Source organism: Clinocottus analis, unplaced genomic scaffold, assembly GCF_023055335.1.
Source record: "Clinocottus analis isolate CAN_PGR_092001 unplaced genomic scaffold, fCliAna1.0.p SCAF_22, whole genome shotgun sequence".
Classification (NCBI taxonomy): Eukaryota; Metazoa; Chordata; class Actinopteri; order Perciformes; family Cottidae; genus Clinocottus; species Clinocottus analis.
This window is the reverse complement of record NW_027175954.1, coordinates 4,428,752-4,450,814: the sequence shown is the minus strand read 5'-3', so window position 1 is coordinate 4,450,814 and position 22,063 is coordinate 4,428,752. Positions and strand designations below refer to the sequence as shown.

The 22,063-nt window shown below is 43.8% G+C and overlaps 1 protein-coding gene across 1 annotated transcript in view; it reads right to left on the bottom strand.

Annotated features, from left to right (window-relative positions):
- The window catches only part of znf827 (zinc finger protein 827), a 64,016-nt gene extending 42,243 nt beyond the window's left edge, over positions 1–21,773 (bottom strand). Inside the window, exons 1-2 of the mRNA XM_068588613.1 lie at positions 21,445–21,773; positions 1,572–2,843 (exon numbers count right to left, since the gene is read on the bottom strand). Coding sequence (XP_068444714.1) covers positions 1,572–2,843; positions 21,445–21,487 — 1,315 coding nt within the window. The 5' untranslated portion in view covers positions 21,488–21,773. The remainder of the gene's footprint in view (positions 1–1,571; positions 2,844–21,444) is intronic.
- Positions 21,774–22,063: the final 290 nt, after the last annotated feature.

The following is a 22,063-nucleotide window of genomic DNA, read 5'->3' as shown; positions in this document are numbered from 1 at the left end:
CAACCACGTTTTGGAAAAAAGGGGAGAAAGCTTTCCTGATATATTCAAAGGGCAGAACATGCCCGTGCAATAGAGTTTTATAGTTGAACTGGCAAGGGACGACAATAAAACAAGACATGACAGTCAATAATCAAGGTCACATTTTTCAGTCTGGCGACCAAACAACTACCTGCATTTTTACAGCGCCGCTCGACCTTGACGGCTCGCGGGTTAGAGCCGACCCCCTTTTTAGCATGCAGATCACAGAATATTACATCGACTGCCTCATCTGTCTGAAGTCAATTTGATCCAGCCATTTTAGATTTGGCGGGGTTGCGACACAATCCCTCAAAAGTGCCCATCCATCTCCCTGAAAACATTCTGTTCTCCCTAAAGCCTACTTAGCAAGAGCCTGCACTTTGAAGCCTTCTCTCTCCCTGTGCAAGAGTGAGATCTTTGTGTGCACCCTTGTTTGGTTATACGTCTACATCTGAGGAGACACTTACAGAATATACGGCACGGCTATTTGTAAGTAACTGAGAGAGAGCACAGGAGAGAGACAGAGTGTGTGAGTGTGTGTGTGTGTGTACGCGCATCTGTATCCAGTCAGTGGAAAGTATGATGTGTTTGGCCTTAAGTCTGCTGTGCTGATCAGTGCAGAGGGCTCTGGCTAGTGGGGGTTGAAGCCAGGAGTAGGCTGCCGAGATGGATATGGACTCCAGGGCTCCCCACTGTGCAGAGCACACACTGACGGCCCCCTTTTGGCAGCACGCACATCCGAGCACAAACGAGCTGGTCTGGGAAGGCAGCGAGGTCTCAGTCGGAACCCCCCGTCGAGCCCACAGACCATTTCCCAGACTAGAAGGCCAGCCAGGGCTGTTTTCTCTCGGCTCTGCGCTCTGCTCGGCTGACAGTTAAGCCGAGGCTACGCTACTCGCTACTTCAGCGACAGTGAGGTGAGAACAAAACCATTACAAACCCAGAGAAAACATGTCACAGACGTCCAGTGTTGTGTTTTATATGGTGACAAGCAAACAACCTCCTCCTTCCACACAATGGCAGCGAAGACGTTTTATCTTTGTGGAGCTTCCACTGCTAAACGAACTTTAATTCATCAGTGCTAACAGTTATGATTTGCGTGTCATGACATAAGGAGGATTTGTTCTTTGATAAATGCTGAATGGGAAGAAGTATTATGATAGGGGAGATAGTTCATTTGAACTTTGGGTAAATTTGTACGATTACTTTTTGAAAGAAAACGGTATGCTAAAGGAAATTGAAAACTTTCCATAAATGAAGTGCAGCTGAAATGATCTTGAACCTTTATACTCTCTCTCTTCCATACAAACACAAGGTCCTTTTATTTCATTGTGGCAATCTTGTTTGAGCTTAGATATCCTGATTCTGTGGCAAGACACAAGGCAATAATTAAATGTCTTTCAGCGTTTTGTAAATAAAGAAAAGAAAAAAAATCTTTTCACAGGAAAAATATCATAACACGGACCTAACCTCAGATAAGCTCTTCTCTTATCATCTGTATTGGTGCAACTAATTATTTTTGATTGATGTGATATATTATTATGTTATATTACCTGCTTGGCTGTTGGGTTTGCCCCTGCTCTTTGGAGTAGAGGGCAACAGCAAGTCTAGGCTGGTGGGTGTAGAGGGCGTGGGAGCCCTCTGGTTCTGGTCCATCAGGGGCTTCACGTCCTCTTGGAGGACCCCAGCAGTCGCCGAGGAGGAACCATCTTTCTTATCTGCCAGCAGGTTCCCTGCTGCTCTGGCTGCCACCTCTTTGAGCAAGGCAGCAGAGGAGGTCATTGACACAAGCGAGAGGAAAGAATTGGAGGATTGGTGATCAGTAGCAGCACTGGGCGTTGACGAGGTTTGGCTCCGCTCGCTGACTTTCTTGGAAAGTGCAGCGAGGGTGGAGCTAGCCGACTGTGGGCTGAACGGAGAGTTGAAGGCATCAAAGCGCACCACATCATCTCCTCGACCACTCCCTCCGAGGGCGGGCACTGCAGACGAGGCGGAGGTGGAGGAGGAGGACGAGGTCGTTGAGGAGGAGGCCACGGCATTCTTGTCTTGAAGCACGGCATTCGCTGCCGCTTTTAACTTCTGGATGGCAGAGTCCGGGGACAGGCTGGAGCCACAGGGCGTGGAGCAGCTGGCCGGTGGCCATTTATCTGCAACACCTGCCCATACAAAACCACTGCCGTTGCTAGGATTGACAGAGTTAAAGGGATCAAGGGGCTCTTGCTTAATGTTGGTGACTGAGGGTGTCAAGGAGGCTGGGGACGCCGAGCCGCTGTTGTTGTTGTTATTTGCCAGTTTTCGGGCAAGAGCACTTAACTGCTGGGCATGGTGGGAAGATGGGGAGAGGGTCAGAGGTGGGGCTAGACCGATTGGAGGAGACTCCCCCCCAGCACATCCTCTGGATGACCGACCCAGCAGATCCCCAGTGTCAAGTTTCAGCGACCCGGCCTCAAGGAGGCGCCGTAGGTTGCTGCTGAGGGGTTTCCCCAGGGCACGAGATGCTGCCTCGCCATACAGCGACGACACCACAGAGGAGAGTGTGTCCTGGGCCGAGAATGCACCTCCATCCAGTCCGAGAAGTTCCAAAGAGGCACGATGGACGGGTGTGGGGCAACCCAACGAGCTCTCGCCTCCACAGGTATCGTGGTCCCCGGACCCAGTGCTGACTCCAGGCCGTTCGTCAGGAGAGGAGCCCCTGGCAAGGAGGAGTTCATCCTGGGTGTCACCATAGGACGACGACTCTGAGCGCGTGTCAGAAGCATTCCCAAACCAGCCTTCTTCCTCCACTGGACCATCATCAGGCCCTCCTTCCTCGTTGCTGTCCACTTCTGGAAGAGGAGAGAGAGAGCATACATACAGATATCACCACGATGCTATCATGAAGAGTTAGACTAGAGCATCATCTTTCAGCTGAATACTTGATTATCCCAGGTATGAATTGTGAACATCAAACACTTACAACAAAGAGTTAAGTAGAGGGCATAGTCGTAGCCTCCGGCTTCACAGCTTTTTAAATTGGAAATTGCTTTTTACTATTCTCTGTCATTATTTCCCATCGTTACTTGTCTAATGTGGCAGAGCAATAAGTGATCTGGACTTTTGTGGAATTGATACCACTATTTTGAAATTTCATAAAAATAATTACCTGCCCAAAATCAAGTCAAACGGCCATTAAAAGATGCAAAAAACACACACTTCATTGCTCAGCAAGGACACCACCAAAATGACTGTGAACACAATTTCAACACGTTTCGAATACAATGACCAGATTTCCACAAGGTGCATCCGAGATATTTGAGTAATTTAGATTTTTCCGTCTTTTTTTAACCATATTTCATTTCCCACCCTTGGTCTGGAAGAGTCTAGTAAAGGGGTTACCATGACAACGGGTCCTTCTGGGAGGCTAGACAGCAAAGATTAGGGTAATGGAGGTTACAGAACTAGATTAATATTCATGAGCCTGCAGATACCACCGGGGAGCCAATAAGGATAGGGTTAAGGTCACCAAGGGTCATTAATATACACTTCATGTATCAATATTCATAAGCAAAACATTACAGCTTGCCAGACAAGGGCGAACAAAGAAAAGTGAATATTCCTAATACATATTAACAAACCTCCATAAGAACATGTCAAAAGCACCGAGTCTGAGCAAAACAAAATGTCAAAACTGACTGTTCCCCCCCTCCTCCTCTTTGGGTTTCTGAACACAACCTCACAAAACATCTGATGAAAAGGGAACTGGCGGAGATTTCTAAGAAAGTGTGCACTCATACAGTTGCAAAAACATGTGGCTCGAAAAATGTCTCATACACTAAGATACAAACAGTACTTCCAGTACACACACACACACACACACACACACACCAAAGCTGCCCTCGCCCTCTAAACCCTGACAGAGGCCTGGTGGGCCTGCTCTCTGTTTACAGGCTACCCAGCACAGCGACCTGGTCAGTGGGGCTCGCCGTGGTCCACAAAAGGTGACCACCATCACAACCCACTCTGACCACTATACTGTACTGCTGCAACAGATATCAAGCAGGGCTCACACACATCCAAACATCTTCCCACTTCTGTGTGTGACACACACACACACACACACACACACACACACACACACACACACACACACACACACACACACACACACACACACACACACACACACACACACACACACACACACAAACATAACCAGAAACTGACGGGAAATGTCAGATGCCAAAAACCAAGGCAACAGAGTATGTTATAATAAAGTCCTCAAGGCTCTCCAACCAGTCTATGAGCCCATGTCTAATAGACTTCACCTACACAAAACAATGCAGGAGGTGTAAGACCGATGAGCGTAGACAGCAAGTGTGACCCCCTCTCATTTCTTTAAGTGAATGAAAACGTCATAATGTGTTGATTGTGAAGCCAATTTTCATGCTCCCTTGATGCCATTTTGCCACCTGAGTAGGGTTAACAGGAATGAAAGGGAGGAAGAGGGAGAAAGAGCCTGTGAGTCATGCAGGGCAGGGCTTGACCCATTTCTATGTGACATGTGAAAAGCAGCAAGAGCCACTAATGGCTGTAATGTGGTTAGAGGGAAATCACTAGATTGCTGACCTAAGGTCTCAGCTTTGAGGCTGAACTCTCTGGCTTCCTAGGCTCACTCCTAAACCTCAGGGTGAGGTACAGCTGAATGCAACCTTACACCACTAGGGCTCTGCCAGAGTGCTACAGTGCACTGATGCACTCCACTACCATGGCTTTGTGTGTCACAGGCGAGCCATCACCGTGGGCGGAATGACATTTCCCAAGGTCATGGTCTCCGGCCAGAGCTGGAAGGGGGCTTCGTCTAAACTCCGTTCGCACAACCGCTGCTGTATGCCCACCACACGCATGGGCGCAAACATATGCACGTGCATACATATGTTCAGACTACAAACACTAAATGCACAGCCAAGAATGCAATTTAATGCCTCCCCCCCCCCCCGCGCTCCTCCCCACCTCCAACTGCATTTCTGACACACATTCAACTGCTTTGCCTCCAGTACGGGGGCTGGCTCTGCGACAGTAACTGCAACCGCCCCCCCAAGTGATGAAGCATGGAGATACGGACCGAGGCGGCTAGCGTCTGCCACTGAAAGGGAACCATTTAGCGGTGTAATGGCGGGGATGACTTGCATGTTGAGACAAACAGCTGCGGGGTGCTCAGCAGTCTGGATCTGTTATCACTCACACACGGGTGATTCAATGGTGCAGCAGCGGGGGATTTTCTCTCTGGCCCACAGAGATGTATAGCGGCACCACATTATAGACAAAGAGAGAGCCATAACAGGTCAAAGTGCACGCTGAGGCTACATAAAGAGAAGGTCGTGAGGCTTCAAGACCAGCTAGAATAAACTGCCTTGAGCTTGAACAGAGACGTACACTGAGGAGTTAAAAATGTTATGATGTAGCGCCTCTGTGGCTTACAGTGTTTGGAAACCCTGTGTGTTGTGTTATCCCGTCACAAAAAAAAAAAGCTCACAGCCTGCAACTACAGCTAAAAACAGTTGGACATTACAGGTAGTGGACTTGTTCATTGTTTCACCGTGCGGTGCTGTCAACAATCTCCATTTGTGAACTTGGCAGGATTATTTTGGCTGTGGCTTTTCTAGGTCAGAGAGGGGTGCATGCATGTGTGTGTACACGCACATACATACATACAAGCTTAGTATACGGGGGTGAGCCAGATTTCTTTGTTAAACAAAATGATTGCTAGTTAAGGGAAGTGTGTGAGTTAGAGAAGGGAGGGAAGAGCAAGGGACTGGAGTAAAGGTAGGTCAGGAGGCCACCCACCACATGACTTGTGTGAGGCTGCTGACACACACACACACACACACACACACACACACACACACACACACACACACACACACACACAAACTTAGCCAAGCATGAAAATTGGCCTCACTGACCCAAAGCCTGAACTGGGTAGGGAAGAGGAGACCGCAAGGCGAAGGGAGGAAGGGACAGATAGTGGGATGGTTAAGGGAGGGGTTGATTTGTCTGGGCAGGAAAGAAGAGGAAGCCATTAGCCGATTAAGGCTGGACGGGGGTGCATCAATACTGTGCCGATGTCAAAACGAGAGTCATGCCCATGAGCTAATATAGCAATGAGAGTAAGAGAGGCAATGGGAGAGGGAGCACGAGCTCGAGAGCTAGTGCAGGTCAGGGAATCACTAAAATTGCAAAAGATTGCTCACCACAAAGCCATAAAAAGTGAAATAACATAAAAGACTGCCACAACATACCAAGACTAAAGCCATCACATCTACATCGGCAAAATGATTAGTCTTACATCTACCCTGCTATGAATGGATGGGGAGGGGGTGTATGTGAATGTCTTTGGGAGTGGGTTAAGGAGGTAGAGCAGGGGGTGAGGACAGAGGAAGGAGGGCAGCAAGTATGGATGTAGTGAGGAAGGAGCCGCGGCGGTAATTAAGTGTCCGGCTGGGCCCTGGCGGGGGTTGCCGCGGCCGCGGGCTATGCTAATGAGCACGCCCGGCGGTCAGGGCTGCCTTATTAGCGCCTGCTGGACAATATGGTGGGAGAGACTGGCGGGCTCACGTCTCTGCAAATGACTAACTGTCCTCCCGAGGAGGAAGGTAATTCCATTAATTGGGACACACTGGATCAAGATCGCTTCCCTTCCCTTTTCCATAATCTCTCACTTGCTTGATCTCTTTCACACCAACATGTCTTTTTTTGTCTTCTTGTATATCCCTCCCTTCATTCCTTCTCCTGTCTTCATAACCAGAAACACAAGTATTGAAAAAACAAATAAAGCACACATCCTCTATATAAATCCAGCTGAGCTATGAGACATCTCCCCTCTCCCCATCAAATTAAATTATACGCCATCAATTTGTTAAATGTCTTTATCCGTCATGTTATTTCCATTAGGAAGTTGATAAAACATGACAACCAACAAGGGTACGGGCAAGAAATGTGATCACTAAAATAAAATGTCATACAACGGAGCCGGAAACTTTTGATCCGATAGCATTTGGGACGTAACATCACTCTTAATCTATTTAAATATAGTGTCCATTCGACAAACTGAAAAGCAGCACTTCCAACTACATCCATAGAGTATACATAAAGTTAACTATATGGTAGGTGATAAGAAGGTGACAAAATTATGACTTTCATACAATACTCTAAATATCTCGAAACCAATACTGAAATAATAGTATATGTCCTAGTATAGGACAAAATGTTAAAATATCAGGAAAAATAAAAATAGATGACAGAACAAGGGACTTTTTATATGAATACAAAATGTATTGCGCAAAAGATATACATGATATAATGTCCCCTATAATTTTTTGGGAAAACAGCATTTGTGTCTACGAATCACTAATTATTCAGTTCGAGAGTGGTGGTGCAGCTTGGGATGAAACTAAATTTCACATTACTGAGAAACACTGTCAAAAAAAAAAAATGTTGCTCACGTCACATGCTCTTTGGTGGATTATTTGTAGAGGAGATGCTTGGACAAATTCAGAAAAGATGGTGAACCTAATTATCGGTATTTGGTCAGTAATTAGAGCTGTGTTGCTATTTTTTGCTGATACGGACATCATCTGAGTGGGACTGTGCAGCCGGTGAGCAGTTCATGATGTGCATTAATCTTCTTTTCAAATGTATTTGTTCACTCCATCCTTCTGGTCAGCGCTAGCTTAATCCCGGAACCCGCAGTTTATTTTTTGACTGTTGCAAAGTTAAATTGCCCGTTCCCTTGGGATCTCAATCCCAATGTTGACCTCTGGTAGAGCGCTGTGTAAACACATTGCCTCGCTCTCACATTGCCCTCACTCTCACAGATTGATGCAACTCATAATAGCTTACAACTCTTATTGAAACAATGTCCTTAAAGTACCGGTACGAACAAAAATATACTATACTATTACCGTTTTTAACGGCAAGCTACTGCGATCTCACTAGTTGCCCTGGCCTTTACTTTCAGTGTATTGAAAAAGTAACAATGTTTCTTCCATGCAAGAGTACGCTACACCATTAAACATCCATCTAGAAATGAATTATGTTGACACGGCCTTGATCTAGTGGAGGGGGAAAAAATCCTCCTGTGTTATGATCGAGGTTCATGTTAGACATTAAATAATTAAAAAACTGAATAGACTTTTTTCATTTTAACTCCAACTATCGACATCATCCCGTACAACTTGTACCGTGTGACAAAGATGTAAAGAGCTCATCCTTTAGCTGGAATCTGAGGTGAGGTGATACTCTCAGTGAGGATCAGAGTTCAGGCAGCAGGGCTATATATAATGGCGGTTGAGTCGTATTGAAATGTAGTGCAAATTACCATCTGTGTATTTTCGGCCTTGGCCTCCGTGGTTTGTGGGTACTTTGGGCGGCATGCCAGAGGTGAAACAGGAAGGAGAAGTGTTCTTGGAAGAGAATGAGACGACTGAGAGCCCCAGACCTCTGAAATTCCTCATTGCACATGAAGTGCACTTTACCCCCTGGTTTATTTTTCCCTTCCATTTTTAGCATCTCATGTATAAAAAAAATAAATAAAATTGTAAAAAAAAAAAATTGCTCATAAGCTCAGATGTGTCATCAAAGCTATGGACCTACATTGCTGGAGGGAGAGACATGGTATGCCTATTGCATCTTTGCAGTATAACTGACACATAAGATTGAGATTAGAGGAAATAACAAGCAAATCAGATTAGTGACTTTTTTTTTTTTTACCCTGAAATGATTTTATCTGCATTGGCCATAAGTGTGCACTGTGTAACACACATGTTTGTATGCTTTGGACGGACCAGGTTGTGTTGTACATGTGTTTGCATTATGGCATTATGATAGTGTGACTAAAATAGTATTGACTGCGTTTCAAATGTTGTGATCTGAATATTAGTTAATATTAGTAAATATGACAGGGTGACACTCACTTTTTAAATCCTGTCTCAATATTTAAATTCAAATATAAATCATGCCAAGTATCACAGTATATGAATTTAGTTCAGTTGCAGTGAGCTCTGCAGTTAACGTGGCTCCTGCAGTCTTTTTTTTCCCAGAAAGCAACAACATCCTCATGAAAATGTATGGATTTAGAATGTGATCATTACATCATGGCCTGTCTGAGTACCTAATTGACATATATTGCAATTTTTTTTTACTTTATCATCTCACCTATGAACACCCTCAGTAGTTGGACACACATGGTGCCTCGCAAGATATATTTTTAATCTTCCGAAAATCCTTTGATTATCACTCATTTTGATGTGGCAAGAGTAGTCACGGTATCGCTTCTGTGAAAGGGAAGAACTGCGATATTTGAGGAAAAAAACTATGAAAAATGATGGCCCATATCAATCAATAATTAACTGTACAATGTACGGGACAGTTAGTGGTGTGTAGATATTGGCCAAGAAAGCCTCAAGGCATATAGACACCTGGTAGGATGTGTCAGCCGACATAGATATTCTGGTTGTCTGTGGACAGATTTGGAAAAATATATTTTGATTTTATTGCATGTTGTATTTAGAATACCGTGTGCTTAGTTGCACAGTTATACAGTTCCACGGCCCCTGTGACGGTGTTTTTCCATTTGGCCTTTGGCTGTCTGTAATGACTTTCCTTCTTTCTTAACCCAACGGTGCAGTTGATTTAGGTTATAAATGTAAGACGCAAATGCTGACTGCCAATCACAAGGAGCGACTTCAGCAACTTCTGCGTCTGGTTATATCACAGACGTCCCCCTCAAAATTACAACAAGCCATTGACCACCAACAGAGAAAACTGTTATCAAGGCCATCAATGGCAGCTCCTGATCAATTAACAAATTATTCAATTCATAAAACATCTGGGTAGGAATGTCAGTGTTGGTTTATATACCTGACAAATGGAAATCATGAATTGCGTTGATGCAAAATCATAACTTAAGTGCCAAAAACAAGCAATACTAGCATAAACAGTCCTGCCTACTGGTTTACAATAGTGGCCACAACATATACTATAGTCGTATAGTATTTTAATAGTTGTGTATATTGTGTGTGTTTGCGGCATGGCTCCATTTAAAATCTGATAGATTAATCCCATTTATATCATTGACAAATGTATGAAATGCTTGATAAATAACCAAGGCACATTGATGTCTGTGTGGCATGAGTCACTCTAAATGATTCTCAAAGTTATTGGATCCCTGGCTTACTCAGGAGGTGGCATTGATTCTGACTGGGTACATAAAATGAGAGTGGTTCTGTGCCTCAGCAGAGAGGCAAAGATTAACTGGCTGATTACAAGGTGAGAAATACTAACACCAGCATACTGTTATTCTCAGGGCACTGGTTTGGACAATCAACTGACCCTGGGTCAGCATCTTGCTAGATGGTTTTACTTTCAAACACTCTGCCAAAAGGTTTTGTTTTATTATGAATGACTTATTCATACATGTTTTTGGTCACGAGGAGAGTCATGTTTCTTTTATTTTTGTATTATTAATTCTGCTTTGCAAGTAGCCAGTAGAAAAGAAGATATCATGTCCGACAAGGTTGTCCTCTGGTCTTTGAAAACAACATACGGATCTCATGACCATCTGTGGATCGCCATACTCCGGACTGTTAGCGCTGACATATAATACTTTTAAAATGATGATTAAAATGGTCAAGGTCAAATTAAATATGTATAGGGTGTCACGTGGTTAGTCTCCCACTCATTGGACATAATTTATCGGTTTGTTGCTAAGTAAGTGGACATTTCCTGGTATGACTTTACAAAATAACAAAAAACTGCGTATTTAGAAAATGTTTAGCGGCAAAAAGGGGAGGGGAATCTGAGGAAGAAATCACAAAACAGAGGAGTATGTTGGGGTCTTTAGCAGCATGGTGCGTCTGTGAGGGGCATTATCCAACTGCATAAAACTAATCCAAGCATTTAAAACCGCTGACCGGCCATTCTGCGAAAAAAGAAATTAATTTGGTCACATGGGATTGTGAAGTGTTAAATTTCTTCAAAATATTTACATGTTGCATTTCTCTATTAATTTACAAACTTCTTTTGGTGGATTGTTTTCAGGCCTTTTTTTTTTTAATTAACTCTAATGTTCAATTGCTTGTCGGTTAAAAACACAAGACAATGGTGCTTTAATTTCAATATAGTACAAATGTAGCCTATCATGAATCATAATATAACACTTTTTTTTGTGTATAATAGCCAGATGCCAAGTCTGTCTATAACCAGCCAAAACACAATCCTTTCATTTTTCAAAAAGCAGTAGGCCATTCAGCAGGATGCTGTTGAGATGGCATGTCTTGTTTTTTTTTAGACCGATTGATTTACACCATCGAGTTAGAAACTCATGTAATACTCCTGCACAGATAAATATCGTTCTTCATTTAGAATATGCACATGCACTAGAATAATTCTAAATTGTTTGAAAAAGGCATTCATAAGTTGCTTGATACATTGGGCGCATTGCCAGTATAGAGTCTAAACACTAGAGTACAAACCAATCTTGATTCTGTGAGAAAGAGCTGTTCATGTTCATCAAGACTCAAGCCGTTGCCTCTCATAGGAATAGGCATATGTGGGTGGCATCCCTCTTTGTGAAACTGAATACAGGCAGTACATGTAGCACACTTTAAAACGCCACATATCATAGGCAAAACTTAAGTGTTTCTACTTATGTGAAATAGGAAAGAAATTATGCCTCCGATACATGAGCGCTCACAGCAACTCAAGTTATTTTTCCGAAATGGCCATTCACGGATTGATTACCTAAAATGGACATGGCACCATTGCATTTTGATCGACGTTACCAGATCAATGTTGTGCTGCAGTGTTTCCAACAGACTGGCATAGTGACAACTGCAGGCGAATCCAAAACACTCATATTTTCCCCCAATTTCCTCAGCTCAAACACTGAGTAATTAGCATATGCCTGAAACTGTTTAACTAATTCAACTCCCTCGCGCGTTTGCTTTCTATCAGGCAAAATTGTCTTGAACACAGCTCAGATTATCATTTTATGTGCTTTTGAAAACTACTAATTATGAGACACTTGACATACTAGTCAGATCCCATCAATTTGTCTTCCGGTTGACAAAGTAACCTCATTCAACCACGAAGTGGATGTCGCGCTAACGTTCTCGAGTAGACAGGGTACATTCTTTGGAACAAGTGCAAAAAGAACAGGCCATCACCCTGCTGCGTTGTTTTCTGGCATACTGAAGCTCCTCACAGAGGTGATTGTGTGTCTGTGGAAGAGAAGTGAGAGAGAGTGGGAGGGTGGAAGGTGGGAGTGTGTACAGCGTCCATGTATTGTTTGTAAATCACCCTACTGGCAAAAGGGACACTCGGCTCTATAGCAGCCAGTCTACCCAGGGATACAAAGCGAGGTCCGGTGGGAGGTGGGGGTGGAGTGAGAGGTAATTCTATATGTGCACGCGTGAATGTAAGGGGACAGTGTGTGAGAGCGATGGAGGCAGCGTCTATTAGAGACACTTGGAATGGACGGCAAGAGAGAATGAGCAGAGGAGCGAGGAAGACGAAAGAGGGAGGGAATCTCAAGAATTGAGGGGGAGGGGGGAAAGATGCCTTTTTTTTTTTAATGGTGGTATTGCTTTGACGGCGGCTTGGCAGAGGCACCCAAGGCAGTGCCTGCTTGGATTTTAGCCTGTCACTTAGGACAGGGACACTAATCAGGATTGGTCCCGGTCCCTACCCCAGGAAAGGGGGAGCACTTTCAGGCCATTATTTATAAAAAAATAAAAAATAAAAAAAGGAAAGGAGAGGGGGAAGAATTGCTGTGGCACAGCAGGAAATGCTAACCGCTAACCTCATTTACATGCAGGTCCAGGGAGAATGGAGGGGGGGGAGCTTATTTCGTTTCCAATCTCCATGTTAAATGCTGGCCAGGGCAGCTGATGGGAACGAGAGGCATTGTTCGCCCCATGCTGCTCTCCGTTACACCAATACCTGCCTTGCTTTTCTTCAAGGTATAAAAAGGCATTTCCTCAGTAATTTTAACCCCCACCTGATATCTATATGAACTTGACATGCGACGTATGCGGCTGTTTAGCTTGTTCAGCCTGTGTACTGCTGCAACCAGTCTTCATTGGTCTATCCGTTCCGTCATAAACAGGTTGTGACCTGAGGCTGTCGCATTCAAAGCCATCCTTCACCCACTGAGTCTGTTCTGTGGCATAATGATTGCTATGACAACCATCACTTAAAGCCATGGGTAGGTGGAGGAGAGATGTCAGCTTCTCGTCTACTCTTCTGATGATCTCATTTCTGGCTGGCAGGTACAACAAGGTCAAACCACTGAAACTGGAAAAGTGGCTGCTTGCTACATGCAAATGACAGAACTGAGTTTCCAAACAATTACACTGTCCTGTCCAAAAATCGACATGGGGCTAAACTCCGAGAAGCACAAGGTGGGGGATAAAAAATAAAAAAAAATAGAAAAAAAATCAGGGGAGTCAGAGAGAATGAGATGTAGCAGGAGGGATGCCTGTCTTTGGCGAGCTATGAGCACAAAGTCTGGCTGTGCGTGCCAAATGAGGTTTTTAAACGGTTTTTCTGGGAGGATTTGTGCTAATCTAGAAAACCTTCTGGAGGAAGTGCAAATACATCTGCCGCTGACCACTCCCCTGTAGAGTACGAGGGATTAATGACATGGCAATCTGAACCAACATGGCCCCCATTCAAAACACTCACGGGGAGTGGGAACATACGGGCAATGGTGAGCTGCACCCTCAGATTCAGTTGATTTTAGAATTGCTTGCTACCTCCAACCATCCATTCATGATTTTAGTCGGCTAATTTCCCCAATTTGTTTCCACGTATGGTTATGGAGCATATAGGTATCATGAACTACAAGGCTCCTCACTCAGAATGCAATATCCAGTGATTAGCTAATCTCATTAGCATCACAAGGACAAAACCAAGTGACCAAATGTCCTTGGTAAACAATGGCAATAAAGGATGAGACCTGAATCACATCGTTCATTTAATGCACTAGGAGATGCTACGACCACATTGTGCAAATGGGGAAGCCGCCTCTACGACACTGAATTAGTCAAGACGCTCACCTGCATTTTCAGCATCATAAATAACCTTGCACGGCACTGACAATGGCTTTCTCCGAGATGACATCACATCAATGATTTTAACTTCTCAGGATTTTTGTCCCGGAGCCAAACACTTCCACTCTCCTATTAGAGGTGATATATTGTTTCCCTAGAGAGCTGTCACTGCCTTATGGTCCTACTATCCTGTGTCTGTAACAGACATGCCCCCACCACCCACCCCCTGCTCTGTACTTTTAATCTCCCTATAAAACTGATCCTACTTCCCAAAAAGCTGCAGACACACAGCTGTTAGTGCAGCTAGTTAAAGACATTAGCCTGTGCTTTGCTCTTGACTGCCTAAATGTGCAATGTGGAAACACTTCTACACCGAGAGGACAGAGGTGTTAGCCAGGCTAGTGCACTACAGGCTAACTGGAGCCAGGCTGTGCTTGAGAGAGAGAGAGAAAAAGAGAATCTGTGTGCATGTGTGTGTAAAAGCCCCCTTGCCCTACGCTACCCACACAGGAAGTGAGGTCATCTTATAGCACTGCACTGTGCAGAGTGTATTCAGGGAACGCGACAAAGATCAACGAGTTGGCCAAAAGCCATTTTAATTTTGCCCCCTAGAAAAATATACATACTCTGATAAACTACACTCTTTCTTTATGGATGGTTAACATAATATTCAATATAAGCAGTAGGTTTGTAAAGACAGTCAAATAGCAAGAATCCAGAGCCAAAAAGGTTTAAATCAGATGCCACTGTATGCCAAAAACTTTGAATTTCACGCACTAGTTAAAGATGCACCACATGGTCCAAAAACATTCCTCATAGCCCACAGGTGAAGGTCTTTCTTCCATCACAATTTAGGAAGTACTTTATCTCTCTACAATGTAATTTTTTGTGTCTTTCTGGGAGTGAAACGTGAGACGGAGTCCAACAATAAATCACATCCCTGTTTAGAGCGGGCGTCTGGCACGACTGGCCGGCTTCAGCTCCCCAGACCACTACCTCCTCCATTGCCGCCGCCGCCTCCTCCTCCTCCACCTCCTCCTTCTCCACCTCCTCCTCCTCTCATGCTCTCCATCCCTCATGCCTGTTAAAGGCTTGTCCTGCAGGGCCTGGATGCACTTGTGTGGTACAACAACAGAGAAACCGCCCAAAGCTCTTAACAGCTCTTCCTCTCCACTTCCTCCCTCCCTCCATCTCCACTGCTACCACCACCAGCTCCTCTCTCCCTCTCCACTCTGCTCTGTCTTTCCCAGCTGCACCGGCGAGCTGTTCCGTATGAACTGCTGCCAGCTGAAAGCCTGCTACTCCTGTGAGATTGCTATTACTCAGTGCAAGCAGGGCTCTGCGTAGCCAAAGGGCTGCTCTCCGAGCTGTAGATCTCCATGTTGTGACTTGTCAACACGGGAAAAATCGTTACCAAGGCTGAGGCACTTCCATTCCACACAGAGGGGGATCTGATTGAGACCAGGCAGACAGACAGGCAGGTACTGTACTGGAGGTATTAAGACAAACACTGTTACCTGATTTGTGCTGCAGAGGATTTTCTGCTTAGAAAACAATAAAATACATTTCCACAGTGCATTTTAACTTAAGTCATTGATATTAAATAAAATAACTTGCAGCCAGATGCTGAAAAAGATAAAGTGTAGAGTACCAGAATTGACTTTTGAAGATGCAAGCAGACAACTAATAAAACTGCAAAGAGCAAGTATTCCAATGTTTTCTCCACGATCACTAGTAGCAGGACTCTGTTTGTTGTTTGTACTTTCTTATTATTATTATTATTTCACAGTAATCACTGTTTAGTGGTTACAGCTGAATGCCTACAAAAAGAAACAGTATAAAATGAATAATGAATAAAAGAAAGCCATAAATCTGATAAAAGAAGAAGGAAACTACACCCAGAATAAGACCCAGCATGCAGGAGCAAATTATGTTTGACAGTTTTGGTAGTCTGTCAAACTATCATTATGGCAAAAAATAATATTTAATAATCAAATAAATGTAATACAAATGGTCAAACCTTGAGGCACAAGATTATTTTTCTCTCAAATACTTATATTTGATGCTTGGCCATTAAATATCTGAGCAATTTAACACTTGCCTGAGTTGATTTAGACTTGTGGGACACAGCCTCTTAAATGCAGATGTGAACACTTTACGGGCTCCTCTACCGAAAACACAATTGTTGATCCTTCTCGTGAACTCAAACATTTCACCAAGAAAATTTGTAAGAGCAACAATTCAGGGGCTGAAGTCAAGTCCATTTTATTTACAAAGCCCAATGTCACAAATACCTTACAATAACTTGGGTTGAACAAGGTAGACACAGACTGCACTTTTTAAGTTCACAGCACTTACTGAGGCTGAAGTCTTAAACAATATAACAAATTAATACATATATACCTTGAATTCCTGAATGGGCTTTGAAAATCTAGTCAGAGTAAAATAAAAACGGGGGGAATCTCCTTCAACAACTATGATCAATGTGACGATGAACAAAGTACTGAACACTTTAGACAACTTAACCAACACTTAACAAAAGTTGTTGTGATACTCACCAGCATACAAGGATCTTCTCTGATATTAAATTTTAAATTTCAGGCATTAGCCTAGTTCTATAGTGACACCACAAGGTGCTATGTGAAATAAACGGGCACTCAAATTCAAATGAATTATTCAACGGAGATGTGAGAGGTAATTCTGAGAAAACTCCTATTACGTGTTATTCTTGGGTAACATACAGAACCCCCCAGAGCTTTGATTCTTAAGTGACATTTATTTTTAAGTTGAATTAACAATGAAATGTATCACTGACATCATGATGATAAACCACCCAGCACTTATCGGCCTGGCCAATTGTCCAAAGTAGCAAATGAGGTTAACGTTTGTGTAGAAGATCCACACCCTGAGGCTTAGCCAGGCCCATTAAACCGTATCCAACTACCTGTTTATTCACATCAGTCTTTTCATTCACCAAAGCAAAACAGACTCCAGTTTTGCCATTAGACATCCAGCGAAAGCAGGTTTCTTTGCTCTATGTTACAGTGTAAGGCGAGCGAAGCATCCACCACCTTTCCCCTGCCCTTTAATTCATTTCTAAGTTAAAGCCTGTGTATCATTATTCGCTTGAGCTCCACTCGCCAGAGCACCCAAGCCCCATCAACTTGAGGGGGGTGGGGGACGTAGCAGTGGTGGTGAGGTATGGGATTCTTGGCAGAAATTCCCCACAAATTTTATGCCAAGAGCGAAATGGAAACCTCCTCTAATTTTCCTCTCCCCTTAATCCAATGTTTTTCAAGCCCCAGCCCCACCAAGGTCATTATAATCATAGCAAGTGGAAGGGAGCCAGTGACCCGCCATTACAGTAAGGTACAGAGCCACCCAGTCAGGAGGAGCCGATATCTGTCTAGAAATGTTAAAAATCTCTCCATCTCAAATGTAGATTACCGGCGGGGTGGGGTGGAGGGAGTAAGTAAGCAGAATACCAATGTCCCCCCAATACACTTAAGGCTGTGATCCTTAAGATATGGACTCCCTCTCAGTTTATATTTTTAATCATACTCACCAGTTTACTTCTAAAGACTTAATCACAACTTGTTGAGATATGTTACAGGGACTTATTTGATCTAATGACAACACAGGCTATGATATGAACATTTTGGGACATAATATACCAAAACAACACTGAATATTTAGGCCTATTCTGAGTTATTTAATGTCATTTTTCTAAAAACACAAAGTCCCAAACACATAACCTTCCAGGCATTTTCACTCACCCTAACTTTAAAGAGTGAGTAATAAGGCAGTAAAAATTACACAAACAATAACACACTGCAAGGTCATAAAGAATGGCAGTTTTCATTGTGGCACCAAAGGTCATGTTTACTTGTCAGACTGAAGGCGCCATACTGTACTGTGACCTCCATAGCTGACTTATGTACCCACACAAACACAAACACACTGTTCACTTTCCCATGTGCATGCCACACACACACTTAAGGAAGAGTCTCCTCACACAAGCTGTGCCACAGACAATAGGACAGTGCGCACACACTGGGTAACACAACCCATATATCTGGGTCTGTGCTAAGATAAAGCACCTCCAGCATTAAAGCCAGTGTATTAGTTTGCCCTTTTTCACCACAGATGAAGAGATTTGAAGCTCGATATTGTGCTTGTTGGCTGGCACACCACCAGGGTGTTGTTGGCTGAATAATGAAAACACACAGACTGACAGCAAATGGCATGAGGTGACACTTCCATTCTAGAGTGGGAAGATCCGAAACAAAGCGCAAAAAGCTTCTGACAAATTCATACTTTCCTGTGACAGTTTGTTGACTGAGGAGGAAAACAACTCCTAAATCAGAAAAAGGCTTTCATTTCAACCCAGGAACACAGGCACAGCAGTGCTCCACTACAGTGCCTACACAGGAGTACATGATTTCAGATACGTGGGTGAAGGCTATTTTTGGTCCAGACCAATTACAAAAGCAGATTAATTGAAAAGGTTGACATGGCTTATCTTTGGTTCTCTTCCCTAAAAGACAGAAAATACTGGACTTAGTGTTTGACTGATCCAGACAGCACGATGACGACACTATATGAATACAGCTTCAATAAACACAACCTCTCACCATTTTCCTAATGTGGTACGATGTCTGAAAAAATTAACTCCAGGGTACATTTCAATATTGAAATGGACAATCTCCATTAAAAGAGTAGGGCAACTACAGTAGGTGCGAAAACATGATATTATGTCATCTAGATAACAAAATAAAATGTATTAAAATTGTGCTATACTTAAGCCATATAATAAATACATTAAAACAATATATAGAGATATGTCCAGGTCAACGCAGGACTTGACAGTAATGGTTTTAACCATTTTGAGAAATTGGCAACTAAACTCGGCCTTTAGTTGCCAACCACTTTGTGACAGCTAACAGCAAAGGGTGACCCCCGGTCTCTTCAGCTTTATGAGAGAGGAGATTTGGTTGTCTAAGAACAATCAATCAAGGCAGATTAGAGGTCATCTCTAAAAGTTGAGATGATGCGTTAACAAGCCGATCTCGGAATTTGTGAAGAACACGAAAAAAGCTGCAGAATCAGAGTTTTGTATACCAGGAATTGAGAGCAGACAGTTACGTGATAACGGATGACTCTTCCGATTCAAATGCTGAATACCTTAATTACTCAAAATATGATGTGATTATAAATGGCAACCATATTTTAGGTCGCAGCAAAAATTCGATTTCCACTTTTAAAAGTTAGTTTGAAGGCCTGTAACACAATATCTTCGATTAACTGAGATAGATTTCCCCCCCTATTTGGAAGAAAAAGCTCCAAGAATTCATAAACCACTCTATATTGTTCTCTGCATCTAATCATAAACAAGAGAATGAATGTCACTAACAAAGAACGGAATGGCAGGTACTGAAAACTGCATGTATTTCATGATTACACTTCACTCCAAACACACTTGATAAAACACATATTTTGGTAACTGATGAGAAAAACATATTCAGTGAACAAGTTCTCAAAATGATGACTGCCTTCTGCCGTTGTGTAGAGTTCTAGTAAAAATTCTGCAACAGTGTGTGTGTCTGTGTATGTATGTATATATGTGCAGTCGAACCATAGAGCTTACATTTTCCTTATGTCGCATTTCACCGTCCAAATATCCCTGTCACTTAGTTAGCTACACACACACATGCACACACAGTCACTTACCACTATTACCCAGTTTCCACCTCTATACCTCAAAGCCAACCCCTGCTATTTCCCAAGTTCAACCTGAGGTCAAACACCTGAGCAGTAGATCAGTGAATATTACTCCCAAAAGAAGAAAAAAAACTGCATTTGTGTATATTGTGTGACGCTACGGGGATAATAACTCCATAATGTACATTTGAGTTAATGTGCCAGGCATATTAAACTGTGACAGGTGCAGCAGGAGCTCATTCATTACACAAACCCTTTGAAATCAAAGGAAAGCCGATGTAAGAAAACTGAAGGAAGAGAAACAACTTGGTGCCTGTTTTCATGGTGGCTGGCTATGATGAACAGCTGGCACGGTCTGACATTTAAGAAACGAAGAAGATAGTGTCATAAGATAAATGCATCAAGCCGTTGTTGACTTAAAGATGAATCACCCAAGCATTCATCCTATTTGCATACCAATATGACTAATTGAGCTGTTTGCTTACGCAAGTATTGAGCAGAAAAATGATCTGGAGCAGGAAATGTCACTCTCGGGATAAATCCTTTAATAATCGTTGTCATTGCCCACTACCGTCTGAGCAATCCTCTAGTGGTCGGTGTGCGTTATCGCAGCTTTTCAATATCTGGACTGATAAAGCACAATACGAACATCCAAGATACGGAGGGTCAAATGTACAAAAGTAAATCAACCTCCGACCAAAAATCAAGACTGCACGGGCTTCACAGTACGTGTCTGCTGCGGCACAGCGTTGATTGCCTGCAACGGAGTCGGAGCACAAACTGTCGTTTCCCTTTTTCTAACTGCGTTATTGATCGTAGTCTGTCTGCAATGAATGGCTGCAAAGGGGAAGGGGGGGAAAAACCCTGAACTTCAGGTGACCGACCATGGCTCTGACATAGCCTGCATGCAGACTGGGAGGGGTAAAAAAATATATATATATATAAATAAATATAGATGTATCGGCTTGAGGTTGAGGGTGGAGTGGGGGGGGAGAGAAAGAAAAAAAAATCTCTACACACTTTTTTTTTTTTTTTTTTCATAAAGTCGACGAGCAAACAAGCGCGAACAAATTCGGTTCCGCGATCCGGAGCAGCAAAACTATGAGGCGAAAGTTACACGTTTATCGCCGAGGAAATGAAGTTTACCGAGCGTTGCTAGATAGCGCTGTTGCTAACTAGGAACACCAGGGTACGGGGAGCCAGACTCTGGCTCGTCTGATCCGACTGACCCTTCATTTTATTGCGGCCAGACTCCCAGATCCTCCCCTTTCTACCCGAAAAAGCGAACATAGCACTGTGGCGAACACATAACCCGCCGACGCTCGGCCGTTATTCCTCGCACACGCAACCGCCACGCATGCCAACTGACCGCAACCTTTAAGCGGAACCGGACCCTCTTATCGATTCTACTCTTAATAAAAGCCACGTATCGTTTATCCACGCACTGCCTAGCTACCGTTACCCATCGCCAACAACATGGCTGCCTCGCTCGGACCTAAAAAGGGAGAAATAACCTACGCCGAGTCTTTTGTCTGTTTCACCTCTTTAACCCTAAACTACTGCGCAAAACATACGGAGAGACGTTAAAATGGAACAAATCGAGTGAAGGACTTACGTGAAGGCAGGCGCTTGGGTTGCTCCTGCTTCCTCCTTGGCATTTTCCCCCGTTTTTAATCACATTCTCGTCCTTGTTTAGGGATAAGAAGAAAAAAGGTTTTTCCCATTGAGACTGGAGGCGCCAGTGATGGCAGGGACTTGGTCGTGCACCTGGCTTTGCTCGGTTTAAAGTGTATTGTTGGGGAATGGGAACACAGGCGGAGGAGGTGCCGCTGTTGTTGTTGCCGTGTCTTGACTATGGCTGCTCTCGGTGCAAGTGTGTCTCCGAGCCCCTAACTAACACTAATGCAGGGATCAAAGGGCAGCAACAGCAGAGCAGCCACACACACTCGCGCGCGCGCGCGTGCGCGCACGCACACACACACATACACTCACACACACACACACAGACACGCGTTCACACGCTCACGCACACTCCCGAACACGCTCTTGCGCGCACACGCACACACTCGAGGAGCTCGCCCCCGAGAGCAGCGGACGGACAAGGTGCCCCCGAGCTTTCAGGGTGTATTGCTGAAAAGAAAATGTATTTTGGGGGGGAAAAAAAGAAAAAAAAAGGGGTATAAATCTGCAGAGGGACCTCATTGATCGAGTTGAATTACATTAATGGAATCTAT